This window comes from Streptopelia decaocto (assembly GCF_964273445.1).
Source record: "Streptopelia decaocto genome assembly, chromosome: 22".
In the NCBI taxonomy this organism is placed as follows: domain Eukaryota; kingdom Metazoa; phylum Chordata; class Aves; order Columbiformes; family Columbidae; genus Streptopelia; species Streptopelia decaocto.
In genome coordinates this window covers 3,026,439-3,051,035 of record NC_138677.1, presented here as the reverse complement: position 1 = coordinate 3,051,035, position 24,597 = coordinate 3,026,439, and the positions used below count along the sequence as shown (strand labels likewise).

The window sequence follows — 24,597 nt, the reverse complement described above, 5'->3', positions numbered from 1 at the left end:
GGGCCTTTTCCCCTCACACCCCATGCTGCGGCCCGGGCCTTGTCCGCGGGGGCGGGCCGGGGCGGGCCGGGGCGGGCAGACGGGCGGTTCTCCGGCATGGCGGAGCTGCTGGAGTTCCGTGTGCCCGCGGGGAGGGACCGCACTCTGCTGGTCTGGGGGCTGGAGCCGGAGCCGGGCCTGGAGGTGAGGAGAAGCCCCGGGCTGGGCCTGGGGAGCGGGGCCCGGGACCCCCGCCCGGGGCCGGGGACCGGGGACCGGGATCCCCCGGGCTGGGGAGCCGGGACCTGGATCTCTACGATCCTGCTCTGGAGCTGAGTCCCCAGCCCCCCCATCTGTACTGATGGCTTCACCTGGGTGCTAATAACATATTATTAACCCCCTCCCTTATTTTTGTTCATTATTTTAATGATTTTTTAGTTTGTCTCCGAGGCGTGCTGGGTGAGGCGCAACCCTGAGGGGTTTTGGGGGTGATTTCAGCCCTTGTGCCACAGCCGGTTTGATCGGCCACACGACAAAACTACAAAGAGACCAGGGCAAAGTGGAAGAGAAAAAAAAATAATAAAGGAAAAAAAAAAAAAACATTTTTCAGCAAAGTGTTGTGTTAATGTTTCACTGGAAGCTTCGCCCGCGCAAAGCGGGATGGCAGAAAGCGAGATGCAGTTTAGGGTGAGGATAATGGGGGGACAGAAAATCCCACATCTTTGCTCTACTCGTGATGAAAGGGAGGATGATAATGGAGATGAGACGTCCTCAGGGCCAGGTTGAGCTTATTTTGCAAGAAAGAGGCTCTTCTTCATCCTCACGGCTTCATCCAGGGCTTATTTCCATTAAACTGTACTAAAGCCTTCCCTCGTTTTCCAGGCTATTAGTTCCTGCGAGTCATCCTCTCTCCGTCGCTCTTTCTCAACCGCTGGAACACCCGCAGATGTTTGAAAATAACCTTGTTTTTCTTTTGTTTTATTCTCAGCATTCCCTGTTTTCGGCGTTTTCCAAATTCGGGCTGCTGTGCGCGGTGCGGGCGCGCAGGAACGCGGCCGTGGCTGGACCCGGCTATTACGCCATCGTCAAGTTTTATTCCGCCGGAGACGCCAGCAGAGCCCAACGCGCCTGCAACGGGCAAAGGCTGTTCCAGAAATCTCCCCTGAAGGTGAGCAAACGGCCCTAGGAAATCACATTAAATAATTCTTCATGCTTCCCATGCAAAAAGTTCCCTAATGTGTGGCCGGGTGTTGCCACCATGGGGACATCCCACACACCGCTGGCTCCCAGGTGGTGTTTAAGCAGGGAAATGGCAGCATCGCTCCTCTGGAGTAATTTTCATGGCCTGATCCTGGGTAAAAAATACTTGATGTATCTCAGAAGCCTGGCTAACCACAGTTCTCCCCTGGACAGGTTTGTGTTTGCACCAAGCAGAAGGGGTTTCAGCAACAAGTCCTTGCTCTCAACAGCAACAAGTGCCAGGAGTTGGCCAACCACTACCTTGGCTTTAACGGTTGGTCCAGCCGCATCATCACGGTGAGGGACACTTTGTATTCGTCCGTCATCCTCATCCTCTTCTTAATTAGAGCGGATAAGAACTGTCCTCAAATCAGCAAATAATTGGCGGCTACAGGAGCTGCGTTTTGGACCACAAATTGGGGTATTTTGAAAGCGTGGAGAGAGATTTGCTATGGGTGAGGGCACTGGCTTGGATTCGATGAAAGCAGCGCCAGGGCTTGACAGTAATTGTGTGCTGGAAGTGTCTGAGATGACCGAGATTCCCAGAGGATGGGGACTATGAGGTATTTTTAAAATAGGGTCAAAACAGTAAAAATCGCTGCTCTGCCTCCACCATGTGCTACTGCCTTGGAGTCACAGCTGTGTGGAAAAGGTCTGTGCAATCCAGTGCACCTAAGTGGTCATGACATCCCCTTCCTATTTAATCAGAATTAATCATCTGTGGTCTTCCCAACAGCTGCAGAATGTATCTGGCTTTGATGGTGAGAATGAGGAGCTGGGAGAGACATTGCAGAAGCGATCGGTGAAATACCTGTGTGCCGTGGAGGTGACGCTGCCCAACCATGGCATACGCACCAGGGGAGTTGCTCTCGGCGAGGCCCATGTAGAAAACGGTGAAGGTGCGTTTTGGATGCAGCTGGAGGTCTCTTGACACTGGCGAATCTTGTGTTTGCACCGTTTGTGTGTCTGATAAAGGATTTAGCTTGGGGCAAGGATCTCTTGTGAGCTGCTGTGCAATGCAGCGAGGGATCCTGAGCGTGCCTCTTCCATCCCTGCTTCACACCAGTATCGCTTTCCTACCCTCTGTTCTCTCCCTATCACTTGCAGCATTGTTTATTCCCAACAGCAGCTGTTTTGGGTGTGAACGCGCCGTGTGATTTTCACGCTGTGTCTGCGGTGCCCGCGGGCTCAGCGCTGCCCTGGCATGGCTGAGGATCGTGTGCTGCCCTGGGTTGGCACACAAAGCCCCTGTGAGGTGCTGCCAGCGACTCCAAAACACGAGCAGCGCTCTGATCAGATTCGTCAGGCTGCGGCTGGTTACGTTCACGAGCGCGATGCAGCTGGTGCGATGAGATCCCATCTGCAGCTCTGGGTCCTCAGCACAGGACACCCATGGATCTGCTGGAGAGGGGCCGGAGGAGCCACAGGAATGATCCGAGGCTGGAACAGCTCTGCTGGGGGACAGGCTGAGAGAGTTGGGGTGTTCAGCTGAGAAGAGAAGTTCCGGGGAGACCTTAGTGCGGCCTTTTTGTACTTAAAAGGGGCTGATCAGAAAGATGGGGACAGACTTTTGAGCAGGGCCTGTTGTGACAGGACAAGGGGTGATGGTTTGAAAGTAAAGGAGGGAGATTCAGGCTGGACATGAGGAAGGAATTGTTGTTCCTGAGGGTGGTGAGAGCCTGGCCCAGGTTGGCCAGAGAGGTGGTGGCTGAACCATCCCTGGAGACATCCCAGGCCAGGCTGGACGGGGCTCTGAGCACCCTGAGCTGGTGAAGATGTCCCTGCTCATGGCAGGGGGGCACTGGGGTAGCTTTAATGTACCTTCCATCCCAAACCATTCCATGATTCTATATGCGAAGTGTCATCTCAATAACATGCCGCTTGCTGTGCTCAGATCCTCTGGAGTTTCTCACAGTTACAAGAAGAGTTCAGAAAATTGCAGCTGGGAGAGCTTTGTCTAACGCCTTTCAGAAGATACTCCTCGTAGTCTTAGGTAGGGCCTATTTTTGTATTAAATGTTGGGTTAACAATATAACTTTCATGATAATTGAACCTTTCCTGGGATTAATTAAGGCTTGGGGGGGCATTGAGCAAAATTAAACTTGTGTCTGTAATGATTAACAGAGTGGCTCCAGCCCATGAGCTATGCGAGTGAAAGGAAAATCCAACAGCAGATCAGATATTTTTTTAATGATAAATAAGTCATTGAAACTCAAAATTCCAAGAGTGTAGACGCTGGCAGGGAGAACTTTTTAACCCTCCGTGTGCAGCCGAACAGGGATCTGGGGACATTCTGATTCCAGGGCGAATGTGAACTGAATTGCAGCACTTTACATGTTCCTGTCCTGGTTCCAAGGACCAGGTGCCCTCACTGTTGCGTCCAGCGTCACATCCTTGGGGCTATTATCTCCTTTTATCCCATCTGGAGCTTAGGGTTGGTTTATTGTCAGTACACACAGTGGTAATTAACAATGTTTCTGGTTGTTTGTTCTGTTTCAGAGAATGGGAAAGTGGCCGTGGAGTATAATTCCACACAAGAGGAGCTCACAGACTCCTTAACAGAAGAGGAACTGAAGGGGCTTGTGCAGGTAAAACCAGTGGATATTTAGCTTTGGCACAGGATCTAATGTCACATCTAGAGATTGGAAATCCAGCTTCTAACTGTTACAGCATCTGACACCCTCCTTTTCTGCAGCAATTAATTACCCGAGTGAAATCCCAGGAAGTACAGGGTGTTTCACAAAGATGGACCCAATTTGAAATCACTATATCAAACCACCCGTGAATTAAACTCTTACAGTCCATACAGCAGGTGGAGGGAACATTTATAAAAAGGTTACTAAGACTTGATAACTCATTAAACAGTTTGTAAACTTCTGTATAATTGTAACGTGTTTGGTCCATCTCTTTGAAACACGCTGTATTATGTTTGGGAATTGTACGGCACGCTAAGGTGTTAAAACTACTTTTTTTGGGTATCTTTGTGCAGAAATGTATGTGTATTTTAGCACAGGAAAGTGGGCAGTTTGGGTACAGGACTGTTATGGTGCAGGTTGACAAGTGTGACAGTGTCCAGGGCTGTTCTTTATAAAACCTGTGACAATGAAATCCTGGTAAAGTCAGAGCAGGTTAAAGACAATGCTTTTTAAAATAAGTTCTTAAATAAATCAAACTTCCTATCTAGAAATGCACCTCACAAATTTAACCTTACCCAGAGGGAATGGTTGTTAAAAGCTTTGGTGAAGTGAAAGCTTTGGTGAAATCCCTGCAGGTAACTGTGCACTGAACAACAATACCCAGGTACAATAGCAAAACTTTCATAGTGTTCAATGAAATGAGTTTTGCATCCCAGCTTTTGCATGCGGGAGGTGCTGAGCCGAGGATTTTCACCTCAGTTTGAAAGCGCTGCTGCTTACAGGGTTGATCACCGATCTGGTGGTATTCTGAGTGCATGATGCATCAGGGCTGCGCAGCATCCAGCTCCTGGAGGAACAGTGTAAGGAACCTCATGACACGTTATTCCATGCGATGACACTGAGTCACCTGGTGTCCACGGGCAGATCTTCCATTCTTACCAAAGAGCAGCAGTAAAATAGGGGTATTTTGGTGTGTGAAGTAACTAATGCCCATCAGATTTATTTTTTTTTTTAGCAGCTGAGAACTTTGAATTCCTGCTGGTTTGTTCTGTGTGTTTTCCTCTATACAGCCCCTTCTATCTGACCTATTAGAGAGCAGCATAGGGGAAAGGGACCTAGGGGTCCTGGGGACAGCAGGGTGACCATGAGCCAGCACTGGGCCCTTGTGGCCAGGAAGCCAATGGGACCTGGGGTGGGTTAGAAGGGGGTGGTCAGTAGGTCAGAGAGGTTCTCCTGCCCCTCTGCTCTGCCCTGGGGAGACCACACCTGGAATCTTGTGTCCAGTTGTGGCCCCTCAGTTCCAGCAGGACAGGGAACTGCTGGAGAGAGTCCAGCGCAGCCACCAAGATGCTGCAGGGAGTGGAGCATCTCCCGTGTGAGGAAAGGCTGAGGGAGCTGGGGCTCTGGAGCTGGACAAGAGGACACTGAGGGGGGACTCATTCCTGGGGATCAAGATGGAAAGGGGGAGTGTCAGGAGGATGGAGCCAGGCTCTTCTGGTGACAACCAGTGACAGGACAAGGGGCAATGGGTGCAAACTGGAACACGAAAGGTTCCACTTAAATGTGAGAAGAAACTTCTCCTCAGTGAGGGTGGCAGAGCCTGGCCCAGGCTGCCCAGGGGGGTTGTGGAGTCTCCTTCTCTGCAGACATTCCAACCCGCCTGGACACCTTCCTGTGTAACCTCATCTGGGTGTTCCTGCTCCATGGGGGGATTGCACTGGATGAGCTTTCCAGGGCCCTTCCAACCCCCGACATTCTGGGATTCTGTGATTCTTTTAAACCTGACCCGACATGCAATGACCACAAGAGAAGTGAGCAGCAAAGTCAAACAGAAAGCCCGCAGCTTCTCAAAGCTCGGTTTCACCACGAAACTCATCCCTTCCCTCCCCTGCTGTCCCGCTTCCCTTGTGATGCTGTGTGGGAGGTAATTCCACGCTCTCTGTCCACGAGGCACCTTCCAGGCTGACGGGAGGAGGAACAGACAGGAATTCTGTGCTGGGAGGAGAGCTGCTGGGTGTCCTTCTGGTTCATTGCCTTGTGATGTCAGTCACTCTTTCCAAAATGGAAAAGCTCCCGAGTTGGTAAATTCCAGGTCTCTTGTACACTATAAAAATATCTTGTTTCCAAGTGCAGAGGCAAGAAGCTAAAATATAATGTAGAGAAAGAAGTTTACTCCTGATTTCTCTTCACAGGTCAATGAATTGTCCTTGGAACAGTTTGACTTTGAAGAAGAAGAGGTTTTGTCTGATCTCAGTTTTGATGACGAGCTCCCTAGCCTGGAGATGCCACCTAATTAGTTCAGCTCTGTCTTCACATCGTTTCCAAAATTTCCGCGGTGCTTGATTAGCAATGAAAACCCAACGCTGTGAAATGACATGTGCGTCATATCCAATGTTTTCTTTTTCTCCAAATACGTAGCAACAAAAGAAATGGGCAGTAAACCCGGTGTTACTAAAATTAAGCCCAAAAATGTATGCTGGTTTTGGAGAGGAGGTGTTTTCCTGTCAACTTATCCAGGTCAGCTATATATGGAAGCCAGCTTGGCTGCACCATTATTATTTAGACAGCATAACAGATGCATATAAAACTTATAGAAGAATCAAAGGAACGAGCCGTCCCTGCAAGAACCTACAGTTCAGGTTTGCTGTGATGCGGAGGAGAAAACCGGAGACGGAGGATGAGTTGTTTTACCAGCAGGAGTAGCTGTGGCGCTGACACAGAAAAAGATCATTTCTCAAAGTGAGATTTATTTTAAAGAAATAAGCTTAAGTCTTGTAAGAATGTGTTGCGCCACATGAGCTGCATGGGTTCAACATCAGCAACACGTCGTCGGGATGTCACGATGTAAAGCAAACGTTCTTTTTAACGAGTTTTTTTATTAAATTAAGTAAAATTTTGTAACTCTTGTGTGATGAATGAATCTCGGAGGCGGCACAAGCAATGGGAAAGGGCATCAGGCTCCCCAAATCATGGTGGTATGGGGTGGGGGGCAAATGCTTATTTGATAAAGAAGCCCTGACTTTTGGAATAAAAGGTGATTGAAAGATAGGAGAGCTCAAGGAAGAGCCACAGGAATGATTTGAGATTCCTTGTGAAATGAGAGGAATGTGGGCTGTCTGATTTAAGAAAAAAGAGACAAAAGGTGGTGATTTGCGCCAGCAGGAGATGCCTGATGCTGAGTGAGATTTTTATCTGGGAAGGTGAAAGTGAAACGAGGTCCGGTGGCTGGACACTGAATTTAGAGAAAAGGAAGTGGGAAGCAAGACACTGGGTTTCACAAGGGGGATGCTGAAGGGAGGGAGCGTCCATCGTGGGCTGCAGTGAATCCTCCACCACAGTCCCCAGAGCCCCAGCTCCCTCAGCCTTTCCTCACACGGGAGTTGCTCCACTCCCTTCAGCTGTGAGGATACCAGGCTGGCAAAGCCAGAGCGCCCAGGTTGTTCACAGAATCCCAGAATGTCAGGGGTTGGAAGGGCCCTGGAAAGCTCATCCAGTGCAATCCCCCCATGGAGCAGGAACACCCAGATGAGGTTCCACAGGAAGGTGTCCAGGCGGGTTGGAATGTCTGCAGAGAAGGAGACTCCACAACCCCCTGGGCAGCCTGGGCCAGTGTTCTGTCACCGTTACTGAGAAGAAGTTTCTTCTCAAATTTAAGGGGAACCTTTTTTGTTCCAGTTTGCACCCATTGTCCCTTGTCCTGTCACTGGTTGTCACCAGAAGAGCCTGGCTCCATCCTCCTGACACTCCCCCCTTTCCATATTGATCCCCAGGAATGAGTCCCCCCTCAGTCTCCTCTTGTCCAGCTCCAGAGCCCCAGCTCCCTCAGCCTTTCCTCACCCGGGAGATGCTCCACTCCCTGCAGCATCTTGGTGGCTGCGCTGGACTCTCTCCAGCAGTTCCCTGTCCTGCTGGAACTGAGGGGCCACAGCTGGACACAAGATTCCAGGTGTGGTCTCCCCAGGGCAGAGCAGAGGGGCAGGAGAACCTCTCTGACCTACTGACCACCCCCTTCTAACCCACCCCAGGTCCCATTGGCTTCCTGGCCACAAGGGCCCAGTGCTGGCTCATGGTCACCCTGCTGTCCCCAGGTTCCTTTCCCTTATGCTGCTCTCTAAGAGGTCCCCAAAGCCCCAGATCTCGCTCCCGCTGTGCTGAGGCCTCTGCCCGGGCCTGCGGTTCCCCCGTTGCCCAGCGACCCCCGGCCCTGCTCCGCCATGGGGCCGCCCCGGCCGGGCCGCCCGCTCCTGCTGCTGCTGCTGGTGACCGTCCCCTGCCCGGGGCAGCCCGGGGGACCCTGCCCGCTCCCCTGTCGCTGCCACCAGCGCCTCCTGGATTGCAGCCATGCCGCCCTGGCCCGCGTGCCCCCGGCCACCCGCCGCCGGGCCCTCCTGGTGCTGTGAGTGCTGCCATGTTCTGCCCCACCAGACCCCTCCATCTTCCCCCCTTGGCTTTTTATCCCTGGAAACCCCTCCCAGGACACCCGACTGCTGAAGCCAGGCCGGCCACACCGTTGTATCTTGTTGTATTTCCACCTCGGCAGCCAAATCTGCAGGGAAATGGGTTGTCCTGAGGGGTGACCGTGCCAATCATTTCTTTGCAGAGATTTCACTGGCAACTCCATTTCTTCCATTGAAAAACAAGCGTGGAGGGAATACCCGTGGGCTGAGTACTTGTAAGTATCCTTCAGCATTTTAAATCTGAGGAGCTCAGTGTTTGTTTGCAACCCTTTTCTTGTGGTTTCTGAGACAGGGGTATGAAGAGCATGGGTACTCACACAAACCATTTCCACCGGAATTCACAGCTGAGCTGCTCAGCAAGGATGGACATGAATCCTTGGGGCTTCCTGGGGTGGAAAAATGCCCCCAGCTGTGTCCCTTCCACCCCACAAGACCATCCCTGTGCCTATTTAATCAATCATCAGGTTACAATTAACTTCAGCAGCCCAGGAGCAAGTGCCTGCTCCTGCAACAAGTGTCATAGAATCATTTCACTTGCAAGAGACCCTCAGGATCATCGAGTCCATCCATAACCCAACTCCAGCACTACCCCATGTCCCTAAGAACCTCACCTAAACACCTTTTAAACCCCTCCAGGGATGGTGACTCCAGCACTGTCCTGGGCAGCCTGTTCCAAGTAGTGATGTTCTCTACTCCAAGAGATGTTTTAGTAAAGCTACTGCGGGATATATTCCCCTGAAAATCCCTTTTTCCCCTGGTGTACGAGTAAATGTCTGTCTGTCTCATTGCAGAGTCCTCCAGGACAACAATCTGCGGGTGGTGAAGCGGCGTTCGCTGGAGGGTCTGCTCCTGCTGAAGCACCTGTAGGTACCATCCCCTGCCCACCACTTTTGGACTCCTGCTGCTCACCCTCCCCTTTCATGTAAATTTGCTTTATTCCTCCTCATTTTCAGGCTCCAGCCCGAGCAGAGTGTCTTGCTACAGCATTAGCCCCTGGAGGGATGATTCCCGTACAGGCACGGCGCGGCTTTCATTTCCCCAAACCAAACTGCAAGGAGGAGGCTGCTGCCCTTTGCACAGATAGTAGATGACTTTTAGTCAACCCCAAGCTACCAGTGACCTCCCACACCCTGGGAGATCGGTTCTGTTTAGCTGAGGACTGATATTTTTGTGAGAACCACCTAGAACAAGGCAATTGTTGTGGTGCAGGCAGAGCCCCAGATTACTGATCACTCTTGAAATCCTGGCCATGCTGAGGTTGGGAGGTCTCTGCTTCAACCTCCAGCAGGGCGAACCTTAAAGCTAGCACAGTTATTTTTATGTTTTTAAATTAAAAATCAATGAGGTTGCTCAGAGCTGTTCCCAGCTGAGTCCTCCCTCTTCCTGCGGCAGAAACAAACGTGCATCTTTGTCCGCGCAGTGTCACAGGGCCCAAGTGCTTGCTGCGATTTCACAACACTGGAAGGGAGCCGAAGAGCATGAGGGTGTTTTTCTCCTTGTTTTTCACATATTTTGGGGTTTCCTGTGCGGTGCAGGCAAAGGAAGTGTGAAACAAGAACAGCAAAACCTTGCCGTGTTCTCTGTCCTCTCCTTGGCCACTGTCATGGTTTCTTTTCTTATCTTAAAGACTAAGGAGTAGAAATAAATCCTGCCGTGGAGGCTCAGAGCTTTAGATTTACCTGAGCCCCCGAGGAGACGCAGGTACAGTCATTTCTCAACACAAACCTCAAGTCAAAGGTGAAAATACCACTTGTGTGAAAAAGCTGACGGCCCTGGCTTAGAACTGGCTCGTGAGGGTCACGTTTTGGGTCCCATTCCTCTGTTATTAGCGCAGCCGAAATGAGGACAGCGAGGTGCGTCACAAAACGTATTTGTACGTCATTGCAAGAGTTTCAGCTCCACCACCTTCTGCATTTGTAGCGTTATTTATTGAACTTGCATTTTTCCTGCCAAAAGGGAGGGGTTGTATTTTCTAGTACTTGAGCTGGCTTGAAAAGAGCCAAGTCCAGCGTGGTCTTGGCCTTTCTGTGATAAGCCAGCCCTAAGGCTACTTTAAGCTGGGGAATGGTGGAAAACAACGTAGTGGCAGCGCTGGAGCCCACTGCTCACAGTAGGAACCTTGTGCATCCATCTCCTCTAATTTTAGACGCCTAATAATTGCCCAGGATTCAGCTAATTGGTTGGGCTCTCTTATTTTCCATGGGGAGGAACAAGCACTTCCCATTTACCCCAATGATCTTGGGAACCCGTCTGAGGAGGGGATGAATCACTCCCCAGACATATTTCTCTCGCTCTTTGCTGCAGAACAAGCCCGGGCGGCTCATTCAACAAACATTTTGATTTCTAAACCTCAGCCAGGTCAATCCTGTAGCAACTGAGTGTCTACAGAACTATGTGGGAAAGTGCCATTTAGGTTCCACCTCCCTTGTGTCCCTTCCAGGCTTCCACGATCTTGATTTTACATCTTTAACAGAGTCCTTTAACATAATATTTTCACCAAACATAGTCCAGGAGGGAGGGATTAGGAGAATAATACCTTTCTCATCACACGCGTGCTTACCAACCCATCCCTAATCTCTCAAACAAGAGGCGCTGCTCAGGTTTTTCTGGCTGACTTCACTTATCAAAGGGAAAATCAAGCCCTAAAATAATTCTGGTGTGATCAGAAAAATCAGCGAGATGAAAGCCAGCTCGGTCGGGAGGGTTATCACAGGTTACACACCACGGCAAGCTAATAGCAGATATAAACACGGCGTGAAATCAGAGCCGTGTAACATATATGCTGCCGGTGTCAAAGCAAATGAGCGTAAACATGACAGTGCAAACGTCATTAACATTTCATGTTCTAATTTTAACAGGGATCTATCCTGCAACAAAATCCTGGCGATTGAGGAACGTGCTTTTGAGCCACTTCCTTTTTTGCAGCTTATGTGAGTTATTAAAGTTTCTTTCTAGTGCCTTTAGAAGTCTGTTTGCATTTATAACCCCCCCCTTTTTTTCTTTTCGCGCTAGAAAATGTTCCTGTTATTTTTAGAACAATGACTAAATTTCTCCTGTGAAAAGACTGATCAATGCAGATGGTGGGGTGACCCGCAACAGGATGAGAGATCACGGCGCGGTTGTCCAAACCCAGCCATAATAGAGGCCGTTTCTTCAAGCCTCGTTGTATCCCGGAGCAGAAATAGATTAAGCACATGTGCACTTCATTTCCTCTCCTTGACAGGTTAAAAAAAAAGAGAGAAAACAGCGGTTTCCTCCCTATTTTACCTTGGATTTGCATATTTCCGACAAATCAATACGGCTTCGCTCCGGCTTCCTGTAGGACAGAAATGATTCATTTTTGCGATTTTTCTTGTTTTTCCCCAGAAACCTGGGTGGGAATCTCATCACACAGATCCGGAACGGCACTTTCCAGGCTTGGCACGGGATGCGGTTCTTACAGAAGCTGTAAGTGCGGCGAGGTCTGAGGGCAGATCGGTCAGAGCAGGGTGATGCAGGTGGGATGTGACGCAGATTTCTAGGCAAAAATTTCATTTTTCATATTTGAATTTAAAATTAAAGGGTCTCAAAAGCACCCGCGAAAAGGAAACTTTGTTCTTTTGGGGTCTAAGAAAACATGACTTAATCCGTAGTCAGTTCTATTCAGAGATAGGATCACTGTTTCCATCTGGACCTGAAATAATCCCAGAATGTCAGGGGTTGGAAGGGCCCTGGAAAGCTCATCCAGTGCAATCCCCCCATGGAGCAGGAACACCCAGATGAGGTTACACAGGAAGGTGTCCAGGCGGGTTGGAATGTCTGCAGAGAAGGAGACTCCACAACCCCCCTGGGCAGCCTGGGCCAGGCTCTGCCACCCTCACCGGGAACAAGTTTCTTCTCATCTTTAAGTGGAACCTCCTGTGTTTCAGTTTGCACCCATTGCCCCTTGTCCTGTCACTGGTTGTCACCAGAAGAGCCTGGCTCCATCCTCCTGACACTCCCCCTTTCCATCTTGATCCCCAGGAATGAGTCCCCCCTCAGTCTCCTCTTGTCCAGCTCCAGAGCCCCAGCTCCCTCAGCCTTTCCTCACACGGGAGATGCTCCACTCCCTGCAGCATCTTGGTGGCTGCGCTGGACTCTCTGCAGCAGTTCCCTGTCCTGCTGGAACTGAGGGGCCACAACTGGACACAAGATTCCAGGTGTGGTCTCCCCAGGGCAGAGCAGAGGGGCAGGAGAACCTCTCTGACCTACTGACCACCCCCTTCTAACCCACCCCAGGTACCATTGGCTTCCTGGCCACAAGGGCCCAGTGCTGGCTCATGGTCACCCTGCTGTCCCCAGGACCCCCAGGTCCCTTTCCCCTACGCTGCTCTCTAGGTTTGATAAGTGTTAAGCCAGGGCGTTTTGCCCGCCAAGGGTTTATATACATAAGGAAAAGCCCACAGTCTCCCTCTTCTCCTGAAAAGTGCAATACTTCTCACATTATACACCAAATAAGGTGGCAGAATAAATGATGAACGACAATTCCCGTAGGACTAGGCCACGGCTTTGCCTGCCTGGATTCAGTAATAGCGTAAAAGTTTATAGACAGTGGAAATGTAAGAAAATACAGAAAATAAGACGCCAAAATAACCTCAAAGCAGAGGGAAGCAAAGAGAAGGTGTGAGTTGTGAAGGAAAGCGAGAAATATTGTGTTTTCCCCAAAAAGCACTTCTGGGCTTTTGCTCTTTTAGCTGGAGATAATCAGGACCTGCTGGGTTTTGTGCACTGGCCCATCAGCAGCTGTTCCTGCCTCCAGCCTTCATCCCAAGCGCTTCCTCACGCGCGTAGAACACGCCAGTTTTTTTATCTTCGGGCTGAAATTTCCGATGTTTGTTCTCCACTTGAAAGGAAATTCTTTTGGGGTGGTTTGAGCAAAAATTGTTCAGCCCAATCCACATCTGCCGTCTATAAAAGCGTGCTGGATCCTTACCAGCCATAAACCTCTTTACACCATTCATACAGCAGAGAGGAGCCTGGAAAGGGGGATTTCAGCGACATTCCGCATCAGCTCCAACAGGCACAACTCGATTGGGGCCTCTCTGATGTTCAAAAGGTAGAAATGCGAAGCCTGGCCAAGAGGAAAAACCCGCTCACAGAAACACTTTGCAATGCTCTGGTGGGAATTCACTTTGATTTAGCTGTGTTTACACAATTCAAGAACCACTGGGGTTTTTTTTATTCCGCAGTAAGTGTTTTAATCATCTCCCATTTCTCCAGTGCCTGTTGCATAGGGCCAGTTGATCTCGGCTTTCCAAACTCGTGGGTCTATAGAAGAGAACATGTGAACAGGCCATCCCTATGTGTCCTCCCTGTCACCCACTTCCAGTGATGTGGTGTTGTCTTTTTTTAGGATCCTCAGCCAAAACCCCCTGTCCATTATTGCTGACACATCGTTCTTCAAGCTGCCTTCAGTCAAATACCTGTAAGTATTGACACTTATTTTACCAGGTTAATATTGATCTTTGTCTCTCGAGTGCCCCGCTGTGCGGAAAGCAGAGATCCAGTAGCAAACCTCCCTCTTCTCCCAGCTTTATTCTGCTGGAGACACGAATAACCCAGCAAAGGATGAGCAATTCTGGTGGGTCCCCAGCTGCAAAGCAACCAAGGAGCTGGGACATAGACTTTAAAAACCAGAGGCTATCCCAGCTTTTTGCAGAGATCCTCCCTGCTTGCAGCCACAGATCCCCTTTGCTTTCCGCTCAGCGTATTTTCTCTTTTCACTGGTATAACCTCTCCTTCCAAGGTCCCAATGGATTCATCCTCTTGTCTCCCATCAACGATTGGAGCTGCACTCATGGGGGAGCAGGAGGAGGGTTTTGAGCTGGGGAATCCTCTCTGTTTGCATCCATCTCCCATGAGACCTGCAGGGTCACCTCCTGATTCAGCCCCCGTGGTTAGCAGCAATAAAGCAGAAAAGCGATGTGGTTTTTAACCGTTTCTGTTGGATTAGGCAGAAGTGAATCTCTCTGCGAACACCACAATCACCTACAAATTTGATGTGGTTTTCCCAATCCTTCCAGAGACCTGGGTGCTACACAAGTGACCGAGCAGACGTTACTCACGCTCCTCCTGACAACAATCCGCTTGGAAACACTGTGAGTATACAAGGATTCTGTCCCCTCAGATTGTAATTGCTGAAACAAGGGGTCTGCTTGGGAAATGAATCCACCTGCCATGAAATCAAAATAACCCCAGGAAGCTTAAGGTTTGCTATTTACTTCTGAGAACCTCCCAAACTCACCTGCTGAGAACACAGAATTTCACCTTTTCCATGACACGTTCCAGGTGTTTCAAAGGGAAGTTTTAAATCAGGGTGGAGTGTGTTTCTGTTTGAAATTGTATTTTGGGACTAGTTCCATTTTCAAAGGTAAAATCAACATTTTGATGCCAATAGAGAAGCTTATCTTCTCCCTGAAACCTCTCTTAGAAATTAGGAGAATATATTTGTCCATTGGGATTGGGGGTGAGGGGAAGTTTTCCAGAGCTGTAGAAGAAATCCAAGCAAAACTGTGATGCGTTATCTGTGTGTTAGCCGAGTTGGACTCAGAAATATGGATTTAGATGCTGCGTTTCTCTCTAATAACTACTTATCTTTAGCAAACTGCCCAGTGAGATGTTCTGCTGCCTCTGCCAGGAGAAACCCACCACCGGAACTCCATGCAGGACCATCAACTTCCAGTGCGAGAGCCTGTGCAGCACCGGCGCTCCCCAGTGCGGTAGGCGTCCCCATGGCGTCAATGTAGACATGAAATCTGCCCCGTTTCCTCTGGCTGTAGGAGATTCTGTAGCACACTGGGGGCAGTTTTGGGCTCCTCACACCAGGAAAGGTCTTGAGGTGCTGGAGCGAGTTGAGAAAAGGGAACGGAGCTGGTGAGGGGCTGGAGCACAAGTGTGATGGGAGCGGCTGGGGGACCTGGGGGGTTCAGCTGGAGAACAGGAGCTGAGGGGAGACCTTCTGATCTCTGACCTGCCTGAAAGGAGCTTGGAGCCAGGGGGGTCGGGCTCTGCTCCCCAGGAACAAGCGCCAGGAGCAGAGGAAACGGCCTCAAGTTGCGCCAGGGGAGGCTGAGGTTGGATCTTGGGAACAATTTCTTCCCCAAAGGGCTGTGGGGCATTGGAACAGGCTGCCCAGGGCAGTGCTGGAATCACCATCCCTGGAGGGCTGGACAGACGGACATGAGGTTCTCAGGACATGGGGCAGTGCCAGGGGTGGGGGAATGCTTGCACTCCTTGATCTTGAGGGTCTTTTCCAACCAAAATGATTTTATAACTCTGTTTTGTGGGGGTTCTCAGGCAGCGTTGGCCACTTCGATGGCCTCAGTCCAGCCTGGTCGCTCCAGGCCAGTCCCAGGGACACTAAATCTTGGCAAAATCTCTAGAGGAGCTTGATCCGTGTGAGGCCTCTAAATGAGCCCAAAGGGGAGCACAGGCAGCTCAGGTGAGACCTGGGAGGGCTCAGTCTGTGCTCTCCGAGGCACAAACAGTTCCCCTTCGAGCGCATGACTTGGCAAAAACAAGGGTTGAAAAGTCACCCGTGATTACACGTATCTTCTGTGTCAAATACTATCTTGAGAAGAAATAGGTTGCTGGGCTAAACAAACACACAAGCTTCCAATGCACACAGCGCATCTAGCCAAGGAAATCACCAATGCCGGGGACCGTTCCCAAGCACTGGAAGCTCATAAACCCCCCGAATTTCCCCTGACAAGCTCTGGATCCTCTTCAGTGCCACCAGACCTTGGCTAGTGACAGCTCAGCAATGAGAGGGGTCCCAGACATGGAACTGAGCACGGATGCCCCCAGGCAGGCTCTGCAGAAACCTCCTATTCTGCACAGTGTGTTGGAGCGGGGGGTGGGTTATAAAGGCTCCAAAAATTGCCTGGGTGACCTCAGAAAATCACCTGGTGTCTCTGCCACCCCGCTCCCCACATGTAGGAGAGAGGACAGGACCCCCCCTCTCCTTCGCAGGGTGTTTGGTGAACCCCCAAGCATCGTTATTCTCTCGTTAGCATGAGCAATGCACTGTCCTGCTCGATCTTTGCATGGGGTAAATATCGTCCTGTTGGAAGCAGAGACGAGCTGGGCTTCTGCAAATAGATACGGGAAGGTTTCCAAGGCCCCCAAGTAATTCCTTTTCAAACTGGACATGGACAAGCGAGCCCGACCTTGTTGTGAGTCTTGGGAAAACTGCTAAGCCATTTGGGGTTAGATACTTAAAGGTATTTATGTGTCAAATTTCCTATCGTTTTAACAGGGAAAAAAAGGCCAAAATACCTTTGTAATCTGTAAATATTCTTGACCGTGTCGCCCTGCCTCTGCCGTTAAGCTATCTGCAAAGTAGGATTAGAGATAAGGAGTGTTTGCAGCCTTGGTGTAGGACTCTTGACTTATCCGAGCTCTGCAGACTCAGCGTGTGCCCTCCGGGTGCTGAGGCAGGAGCTCCCTGCGCTGTTTGCATCGTTTTGGGTCAAATTCCCCCATTTTCCACTTCTCCTAAGCCTGGGTGATGGGAGCTGCATCCATCAGCAAACAGTCTGTGTTATCAGACAACCCAGAGGTGATTGAATGTGAAATATCCCAGGTTTTCCTGAGCACAGGGAGAAGGGCTGGTTGGGAAAACTGATCAGGGACAAACGCCGTGTCTTTGGGTAATTCTGCTTTCCAGGCTCACGCCGAGTTTCGAAGCCTTGTGGTGATTTTAGCAACGCAGCGCTGGCTCATATCGAGCTGTGGGAAATGCTCCGACAGCAAATCCGTCCCCTTGGGATGTCTCCCACCAATCCAAACAGAGCCCTGGGAGACACCAGAAAAGAAACATCTATCTGTTCTGCCCCGATGAGATAATCTGGTTGATTTAACATGACTTTTCACGTCTGTAACACATCCACTGCTTCATTCACACACTCGCTTGTCTTTCAGACAAGCGCCTGCTGCTCGGGGTAGACCCTCAACGCTGTATTTTGGCGGAAAGCTTCTTATGACGCTGAGTCACTCATCTGCTCTCTTGGTGTTTTACAGCTCACACGGATCCTCTGGCAGAGGCACAAGGAGCAATAATGGAAGTGCCACGATACAGAAAACCGCCCGCCAGCACGGTGTTAAACCTCAAGCCCAAGGAGGCTTCGCTCGGAGACCATAAAACCATAACGCTCGCGGTCGTCCTGAGCCTGACTGGCACTGACGCTGATCTCAGTAACCCGAATAATCACATTTCCAGACCAAATCCACGTTCCCCTCAGCACCTATCCAGGCAGGGAGGCAAAAACAGTGAGGAGCTGATGCTGCACATGGGCTGTACCAGGGAAACGGATAGAAGGAAACTCTATATTCTAGCAAAGGCTCTTGTGGCCGAGCTCAAGAAGCAGCTGCACCAGGCTAAAAGTGTTGGGAGTGTAAAAACCACCATCTCAGCCCTGCCAGCACCTGCCGTGCTGACGGACGAGGTGGAGGAACACAGAAGCACAGGACGGTTGCGGAAGCAGCGTGGTTTAAATTTGAACCCGGCAGCGTTAAAGCCCTGGGAAGCATCTGGCAGGTTCAGCCCCACCGACAACATCTCCATCTCCAGACATGGCAAAATATCCACACCTCCAAAACATTCCCCTTCACGCTCCTCAGCAGCACCCCCTCGTTTGCCTAGGCCTTTTAAGATTCGAGATTATTTAGATACTGTGGAACAGACCAAGAAACATCCCCCGTCCGGTGAGCTCGGGGGTGCAGAAGATGCTGAGGAAGCACCATCTCCAAGGCAGGACGATGTTCGGACTTACAGGAAGCACAAGCAGGGGGACAATAAATATCTGAATCAAAGTAATCTGCTTTTCTCCAAGCCATTTCACAATGTGAATCTGGAGGAAGAGCCCACACCAACAGAAAGTAAAGCAGAGCAGGGACTAAACACAAACCAGCGTGTTTTTGATAACCTGTTGGTTAACAAGAACCCCCACGCTGCAAGCAGCAGGTTAGAGGACGCAGCTGAAGAAGAGGGTTCCTTTGTAAAGGGGCATTTACCTGCCGCCCCTCGAACCACAGAAACACACCAGAAACAACAAAACGAAGGATCCCGTTTCCCGAACAACCCAGGGAGCTCCGCCAGCCCAGACGACGCGCTGGTTCAAGGAGACCTCTTTGAAGCCAAGGTCAACCACCACCTTCGCTGGCTCATCACCGACGAAGCCCTGCGGGGGTTCATCGCCCGCACGGCGCGGGCGCTGGGGATGGACTGCAGCGTCCCCCAGCTCCAGCCGGCCTGCGCGAAGCTGCTCGACAAGTTGGAGCTGCTTGTGAAGCTGCTCAGCGAGAGGCAGGACAAGCAGGGAGCCTCGGGGCTTGCGGGTCAGTGTCTCCTGGAAGGGAATGTCTCCAGTGGAATGGGCCGAGCTGAGTACGTGGGCAGGAAAACCTCAGGGAAGGTAGGAGAGATGCTGGGCATTGCTGGATAGAAGCATTTTGGTTAAGAAAGACTCTCAAAATCATCGAGTCCAACCGTTCCCCCACCCCCGGCACTGCCCCATGTCCTGAGAACCTCATGTCTGTCTGTCCAACCCTCCAGGGATGGTGACTCCAGCACTGCCCTGGGCAGCCTGTTCCAATGCCCCACAGCCCTTTGGGGAAGAAATTGTTCCCCAGATCCAACCTCAGCCTCCCCTGGCGCAACTTGAGGCCGTTTCCTCTGCTCCTGGCGCTTGTTCCTGGGGAGCAGAGCCCGACCCCCCCGGCTCCAAGCTCCTTTCAGGCAGTTCAGAGATCAGAAGGTCTCCCCTCAGCTCCTGTTCTCCAGCTGAACCCCCCAGGTCCCTCAGCCGCTCCCATCACACTTGTGCTCCAGCCCCTCACCAGCTCCGTTCCCTTTTCTCAACTCGCTCCAGCACCTCAAGGGTTTTCTTGGCGTGAGGGGCCCAAAACTGCCCCCAGGACTCAAGGTGCAACGTGTCCTTCTGCACAACACGGAGTGGAAGGAGCAACCTTTTCCCCTCCTGATTTTCTCTCCCTTTCTCCCTGCAGAAAGCGCAGTACACCTCCAGCGACAGACTCCTGTTAGCAATAGCGGTGTCTGTCACCATCGTGATTAATCTGCTGCTGATGTGTCTGGTCGAGGTAAGGCGATAACTCATTTGACAGACAGCTGTCAGTCACGACGGAGCGCACAGGGGCAGGGCAGTGCCTCCCAGCACAGTTTTTGAGTCGTGGGGTGCTGATGTGAATGCCTGTGGGTATCACAGGAGATACTTTTCCAACCTTGGAGCTTGCCTTGACATCCATGCAGCTCAGCACAGGTTCAAGCCCGCTGGGTGGCTTGTCCTGACATCTGTCCTGACATCTGTCCTGACCTCTCCACAGCTTTTTTGCAGGGCTGTGGTTCCCTCTCATCCCAGCCTGTCCAACCAGCCCATCCCCAAGGTTTATTCCTAACCCTATAGTCACCCCCCATGCTCTTCTCCTGACCCGTTTCTGCTCTAGTCAGACCTATTACTTCCAGCCACACAGGAATTTCCCTGCGACCTTCCATCTCCCCAAAACTGTCTTTTTGCAAGGTACAAACCAGCCCCATGTGGGTCAGGGCAGCGCAGGGCTCCATCCTCCCTTTGGGGCCCTTCTTGGTAAAAAGAAAAGCTTTTATTCCTTTAAAAGCCAACCTGCGTGTGTCAGGGGTTAAACGGGAGGGGAGCACCCTGCAAAGCAGATAAGAAAGGCAGACAGAAACATTGCTGAGATTAGGAGAGCTCTGGGAGTGCAGGTCATTCCGGAGGCAGGGAAAAGTAAGGAGGCTCTTTCTAAAAACACGCGTGCTGGTACAGACTTGCACGGGTATATAACAGGCTTGGTTAGAGGAAAAATCTTTTGGCCTCCTTTGTATGGAGGACAAAATCCTGATTTTAAGAGTGTCTCTTTCTCTCCTTCACCAGGTTTACTCCTCAAAACATTCAGCCGCTTCCCACCCCCAAAGCGCCGGTAAATCACGACCGAAATGGTAATGACTCCCAGCGCCGTGCCGTGAAGAGTCTTTATTCAGAACAGCACCCAATCCCCAGCCACACGCGCCCATCTGCCAAACTCACCGGTTGATGATTAAAACACATAGATTTCTTAAGAGCCCCAGAAAAGGGACCCCAAAGCATGAGTGAGCAGCACCATTGCACGCTCACATTGTCACGCCAGTGATGCTGATAGAATCATAGAGTCAAAAAATCATTTTGGTTGGGAAAGACGCTCAAGACCATCGAGTCCAGTGGTTCCCCCACCCCTGGCACTGCCCCATGTCCTGAGAACCTCATGTCCGTCTGTCCAACCCTCCAGGGATGGTGACTCCAGCACTGCCCTGGGCAGCCTGTTCCAATGCCCCACAGCCCTTTGGGGAAGAAATTGTTCCCCACATCCAACCTCAACCTCCCCTGGCGCATCTTGAAGCCGTTTCCTGATGTGGTGGATGTTTTGGCCATACAAAACTGTTCTCTGGTGACACCTCTGCCCCGTTTGTCCCCAGAGGGGGTGATGAAGCGCTCGCTCCAGGCCTCTCCGGGTGCATTTCACACCCAGCACTCATTCCCAGCCACCTCAGCCAGTGCTGTCCCCTCCTTTGAGGCTCCTCATCTGCCTTAGGGTCACCTGAAATGTCACCCCTGGCAGGCAGAGCCTCCTGCCCTTGCTTATGGACCAGGAATTCTGGGGTGATGATGCACAGAAGCCATTTTCCCCCCCTTTAACCCGCTAAATCCCTATATTTTGCAGTGCTGTAAATGCCCCTTGCCCAACTCCTCCAGCAACAGTGAGCAGGGACCTTCCTGCCCACAACCACCAGCTGCCTTCATGTTTTATCCTTCTTTTCCGTTTTCTTTTTCCCAGTTTCTTCCAAAAACTCCTGCCATGGGGATGGGGCAAGAACAAGGAGGATGTGAGAGAGCAGGTAAAGCAGGGAGCACGTGCCGGGGCTCTGCCCTCAAACCGCAGCCCCGGCTCTTCCTCACCCTCAAACCTTCGCTTTCCAGGGCTCGCCCGTGTCGGATCCGAGCCAAACCAAACCCCAGTGGCTCAGAGACCTGTACCTGCCCCTCGATCCCCAGCAGCTCAGATCCATCGCCGAGCTGTACGATGGAGACATCTCGGACGAGGAGGAGATGTTCAACAAGTTCGAGCTGAAGTAAGTGGGATGGCGATGATGCCCACGCTTATTGTTCAGCTTTTGTTCTGATGTAGGAACTGCTGAGGTTTTCCTTGGATCTTATTTCCTTGGATCTTTTTTCCTTGGATACTTTTTCCTTGTCTGTTATTTCCTTGCTTTTATTTCCTCTGATGTTATTTCCTTGGATACTTTTTTTCTTGGCCGTTACTTCCTTGAATATTATTTCCATGGCTGTTATTTCCATGGCTGTTATTTCTATGGCTGTTATTTCCTTGGTTGTTATTGCCTTGGTTGTTATTGCCTTGGCTATTTCCTTAGATGTTGTTTCCTTGCTGTTGTTTCCTTGCTGTTGTTTCCTTGGATACTTTTTCCTTGGCTGTTACTTCCTTGGATATTATTTCCTTTGAAGTTATTTCCTGGCTGTTATTTCCTTGAAAATTATTTCCTTGGCTGTTATTTCCTTGGATACTACTTCTTTGGATTCTTTTTCCTTGGCTATTTCCTTGGATGTTGTTTCCTTGCTGATATTTCCGTGGCTGTTATTTCCTTAGATAATGTTTCTGTGGGTACTTTTTCCTTGGCTGTTATTTCCTTGGCTATTTCCTTGGATGTCGTTTCCTTGGCTGTTATTTCCTCACTGTTATTTCCTTGGCTGTTATTCCCTCGCTGTGATTTCAGCTGGATGCCCACAGCACCCCGGAAAAGCTGTGATCCCAGGGAAACGCCATTACCCGCAGACCTGATTCCTCGTCCTTCCACCTCCAGCGCACCCCAAGAACTGCAGATCTGGTCCCACTTCATGGCGGAGGATGCTCCGGGTGGCCACGTGGTCAGGGTACCCCAAAACTCACCCTGGTGGGACGCGGAGCCCTTGTAGGGCTGGGTGCAGCCTCCCTGGGTGCGTGGGACACTCTGCTGCGGGAGGGACGTCCCCATGGGGGACATGTGGGCTGCAGGATGCGAGCGAGGGGCTGCTGGGGGCGCTGGGGGGTCCCTGCGCACCCCAGGATTGTGTAAAGTTGTCATTTATTCAGCAGCGGGGAAGAGCTTCTAAAATTACCATTAAAACGTGCAGGTTTTTCACACAGAGCTTGTAGATGTGCACATGTGTGCACGTGGGTGTATGTGCGTGTGTGTGTATGACTGCATGTGCACACACATGCTCACAGGCGTGTGTCCACATATGTGCATGTGTGTCCACAGGTGTATGTGCATGCACGTGTGCATATGCGTGACTGAGTGTGAACGTGTGCACATGTGCATGCATGTGTGTGCATATTCGTGTGAGCGGACGTGTGTGTGCATGGGTGTACGTGTGTGCGTGTGCATGAATGTGTGTAATGTGTGCACACGTGCTTGCGTGTGTGTATGTGCACGTATGTACGTGTGCCTGTGCATCCATGTGTGTACGTGTATGTCAATGTGTGTACACGGGTGTGTGTGCATGTGTGTATATGTATGTGTGTGCATGCACGTGTGCACGTGCATGACTGCATGTGAATGTGTGCGCATGTGCTTGCATGTATGTGCAAGTGTGCGTGCATGTGTGCCCATGTGCGTGCACATGGGTGTATGTGTGTGTGCGTGCATGTGTGCATGTTTGTGACTGCATGTGCACATATGTGCTTCTGTGTGTAAACGTGTGGCCTTCTGTGTGCATGTCTATGTATGCACAGGGGCACGTGTGCATCCATGTGCATGCATGTGTGTCCATGCGTGCAGGTGCATGACTGCATGTAAACGTGTGCAGATGTATGGGTATGCACATGTGTCCATGTGCATTACCACATGTCCACGTGTGTGCGCGTGTTTCCGTGTGTGTGCGTGTGCACACGTGCACGCGTGCACTTGTGCAAGGGTGCGCACGTGTCTGTGGGCACGCGCCCACGCGCGCGGCCCTTCCCGGCCCCTTGGCCACGCCCTCTTGCCCGGGTGGGCGTGGCCCCTCTATCCCGCCCCGCTGCGCGCTGACGCCAGGAGGGGCGGGGCGTGCGCGCTCCCGGCAAGGCCGGTACTTCCGGGTTCCCCGAGCGGAGACGCGGAGCCGGTGAGCGGGGGGGGGGACAGGGGGACACGGCGGGGGGGGGCACAGGAGCGGGGGGTGCGGGGTCAGAGGGCACGGACAGGGGGTGCTGGGGGGTCTGGGGGTGCTGGGGCGGTCAGAAAGGGGGTGCGGGGGGGTGTGGGAGGGTGGGGGGGCTTCAAACAGGGGGTACGGGGTGATGGGGGGGCGGAGGGTGCAGGGTGGGTGGGGTTCAAATGGGGGGTGCAGGGTGAGAGAGTCCATGGGGTGCTGGAGTTCATGGGGTGCAAGGGGGGGGTGCAGATGGGGTGATGGGGGCGTCAGAAAGGGGGGGCAGGGGGTGCAGGGTGGGGGGGTCCATGGGTACTGGGGTTCATAGGGAGCAGATAAGGGCTGCAGATGGGGTGCAGGGTGATGGGGGGTTAGAAAGGGGGTGCAGATACGGGGTGCAGGGTGGGGGGGTCCATGGGGTGCTGGGTGATGCAGTTCATGGGGTGCAGGGTGGTGCAAACAAGGGGTGCCCCCCGCGCACCCCAAATAAGGGCTCTGCCTGCACCACCCAGCAAGGAGGGGGGGGCAGGGGCTTGTCCATCCCCACCCAACCCCCCCACAACCTCAAGCCCCCCCAGATCTGCCGCTGTGACCCCCACGCCAGCCCCACCGCGTGGGCAGCGCTGCCCTTGGCCTTGGCCCCCCCACGCTGGGGGTCAGACCCGCTCTCTCCTATGGGGGGGTCACAGGTGTCTGGTCCTCAATCCACCCCCCGGTGCCAACATCCCAGCACATGCAGGGTCCTTACAGTTTTCTCCAATTTATCGGGTGTTATTTTCCCTATAAATGACATTTTCTCGCTTAAAACGAGCGGCTCCGAACAACCCTGGGAAATTTGTGTGTCCAGCAGAAAACGGAGAGTTTAAAAAGCTGATTTCTTCTCATCTTAATTCCAGTGCCCCCCACTTCCCCCCGTCGATGGATGTGTCACCCGGCCTGCGTCACCCGCCCACCGAGTCACCCGCGAGCCTCCAGCGCCGGGAATCCGAAGTGACACCAAATTCAGGAGTGTAAACACGGGATTGTTTTGCCGCACACACTGCGGGTTTCACACTTTGCCCTTGCACGGTG

General features: G+C 51.7%; 2 protein-coding genes across 4 annotated transcripts; both read left to right on the top strand.

Annotated features, from left to right (window-relative positions):
- Positions 1-86: 86 nt before the first annotated feature.
- RDM1 (RAD52 motif containing 1) lies at positions 87-6,755 on the top strand. 2 transcript variants are annotated; one of them, XM_082070820.1, is made up of 7 exons: positions 87-183; positions 968-1,147; positions 1,393-1,515; positions 1,955-2,090; positions 3,113-3,211; positions 3,718-3,806; positions 6,047-6,755. In XM_082070820.1, exons 1-7 carry the CDS (start codon positions 97-99, stop codon positions 6,149-6,151), a joined length of 819 nt encoding a protein of 272 aa, XP_081926946.1. In that variant the 5' UTR covers positions 87-96; the 3' UTR covers positions 6,152-6,755. The 2 variants fall into 2 exon arrangements, with proteins under 2 accessions (XP_081926946.1, XP_081926945.1); XM_082070819.1 differs by having other exon boundaries at positions 1,955-2,117.
- A 4,662-nt stretch (positions 6,756-11,417) lies between these two features.
- On the top strand, positions 11,418-24,563 carry LOC309449230 (leucine-rich repeat-containing protein 37A3-like). Of its 2 annotated transcripts, XM_082071196.1 has the most exons (12): positions 11,418-11,534; positions 11,678-11,758; positions 13,683-13,754; positions 14,353-14,427; positions 14,930-15,048; positions 17,351-18,744; positions 19,337-19,429; positions 20,239-20,303; positions 21,176-21,236; positions 21,319-21,470; positions 22,131-23,499; positions 24,423-24,563. In XM_082071196.1, exons 1-11 carry the CDS (start codon positions 11,506-11,508, stop codon positions 22,327-22,329), a joined length of 2,340 nt encoding a protein of 779 aa, XP_081927322.1. In that variant the 5' UTR covers positions 11,418-11,505; the 3' UTR covers positions 22,330-23,499; positions 24,423-24,563. The 2 variants fall into 2 exon arrangements, with proteins under 2 accessions (XP_081927322.1, XP_081927323.1); XM_082071197.1 differs by lacking the exons at positions 22,131-23,499; positions 24,423-24,563 and having other exon boundaries at positions 20,239-20,284; positions 21,319-21,456.
- The last annotated feature ends 34 nt before the right edge of the window (positions 24,564-24,597 follow it).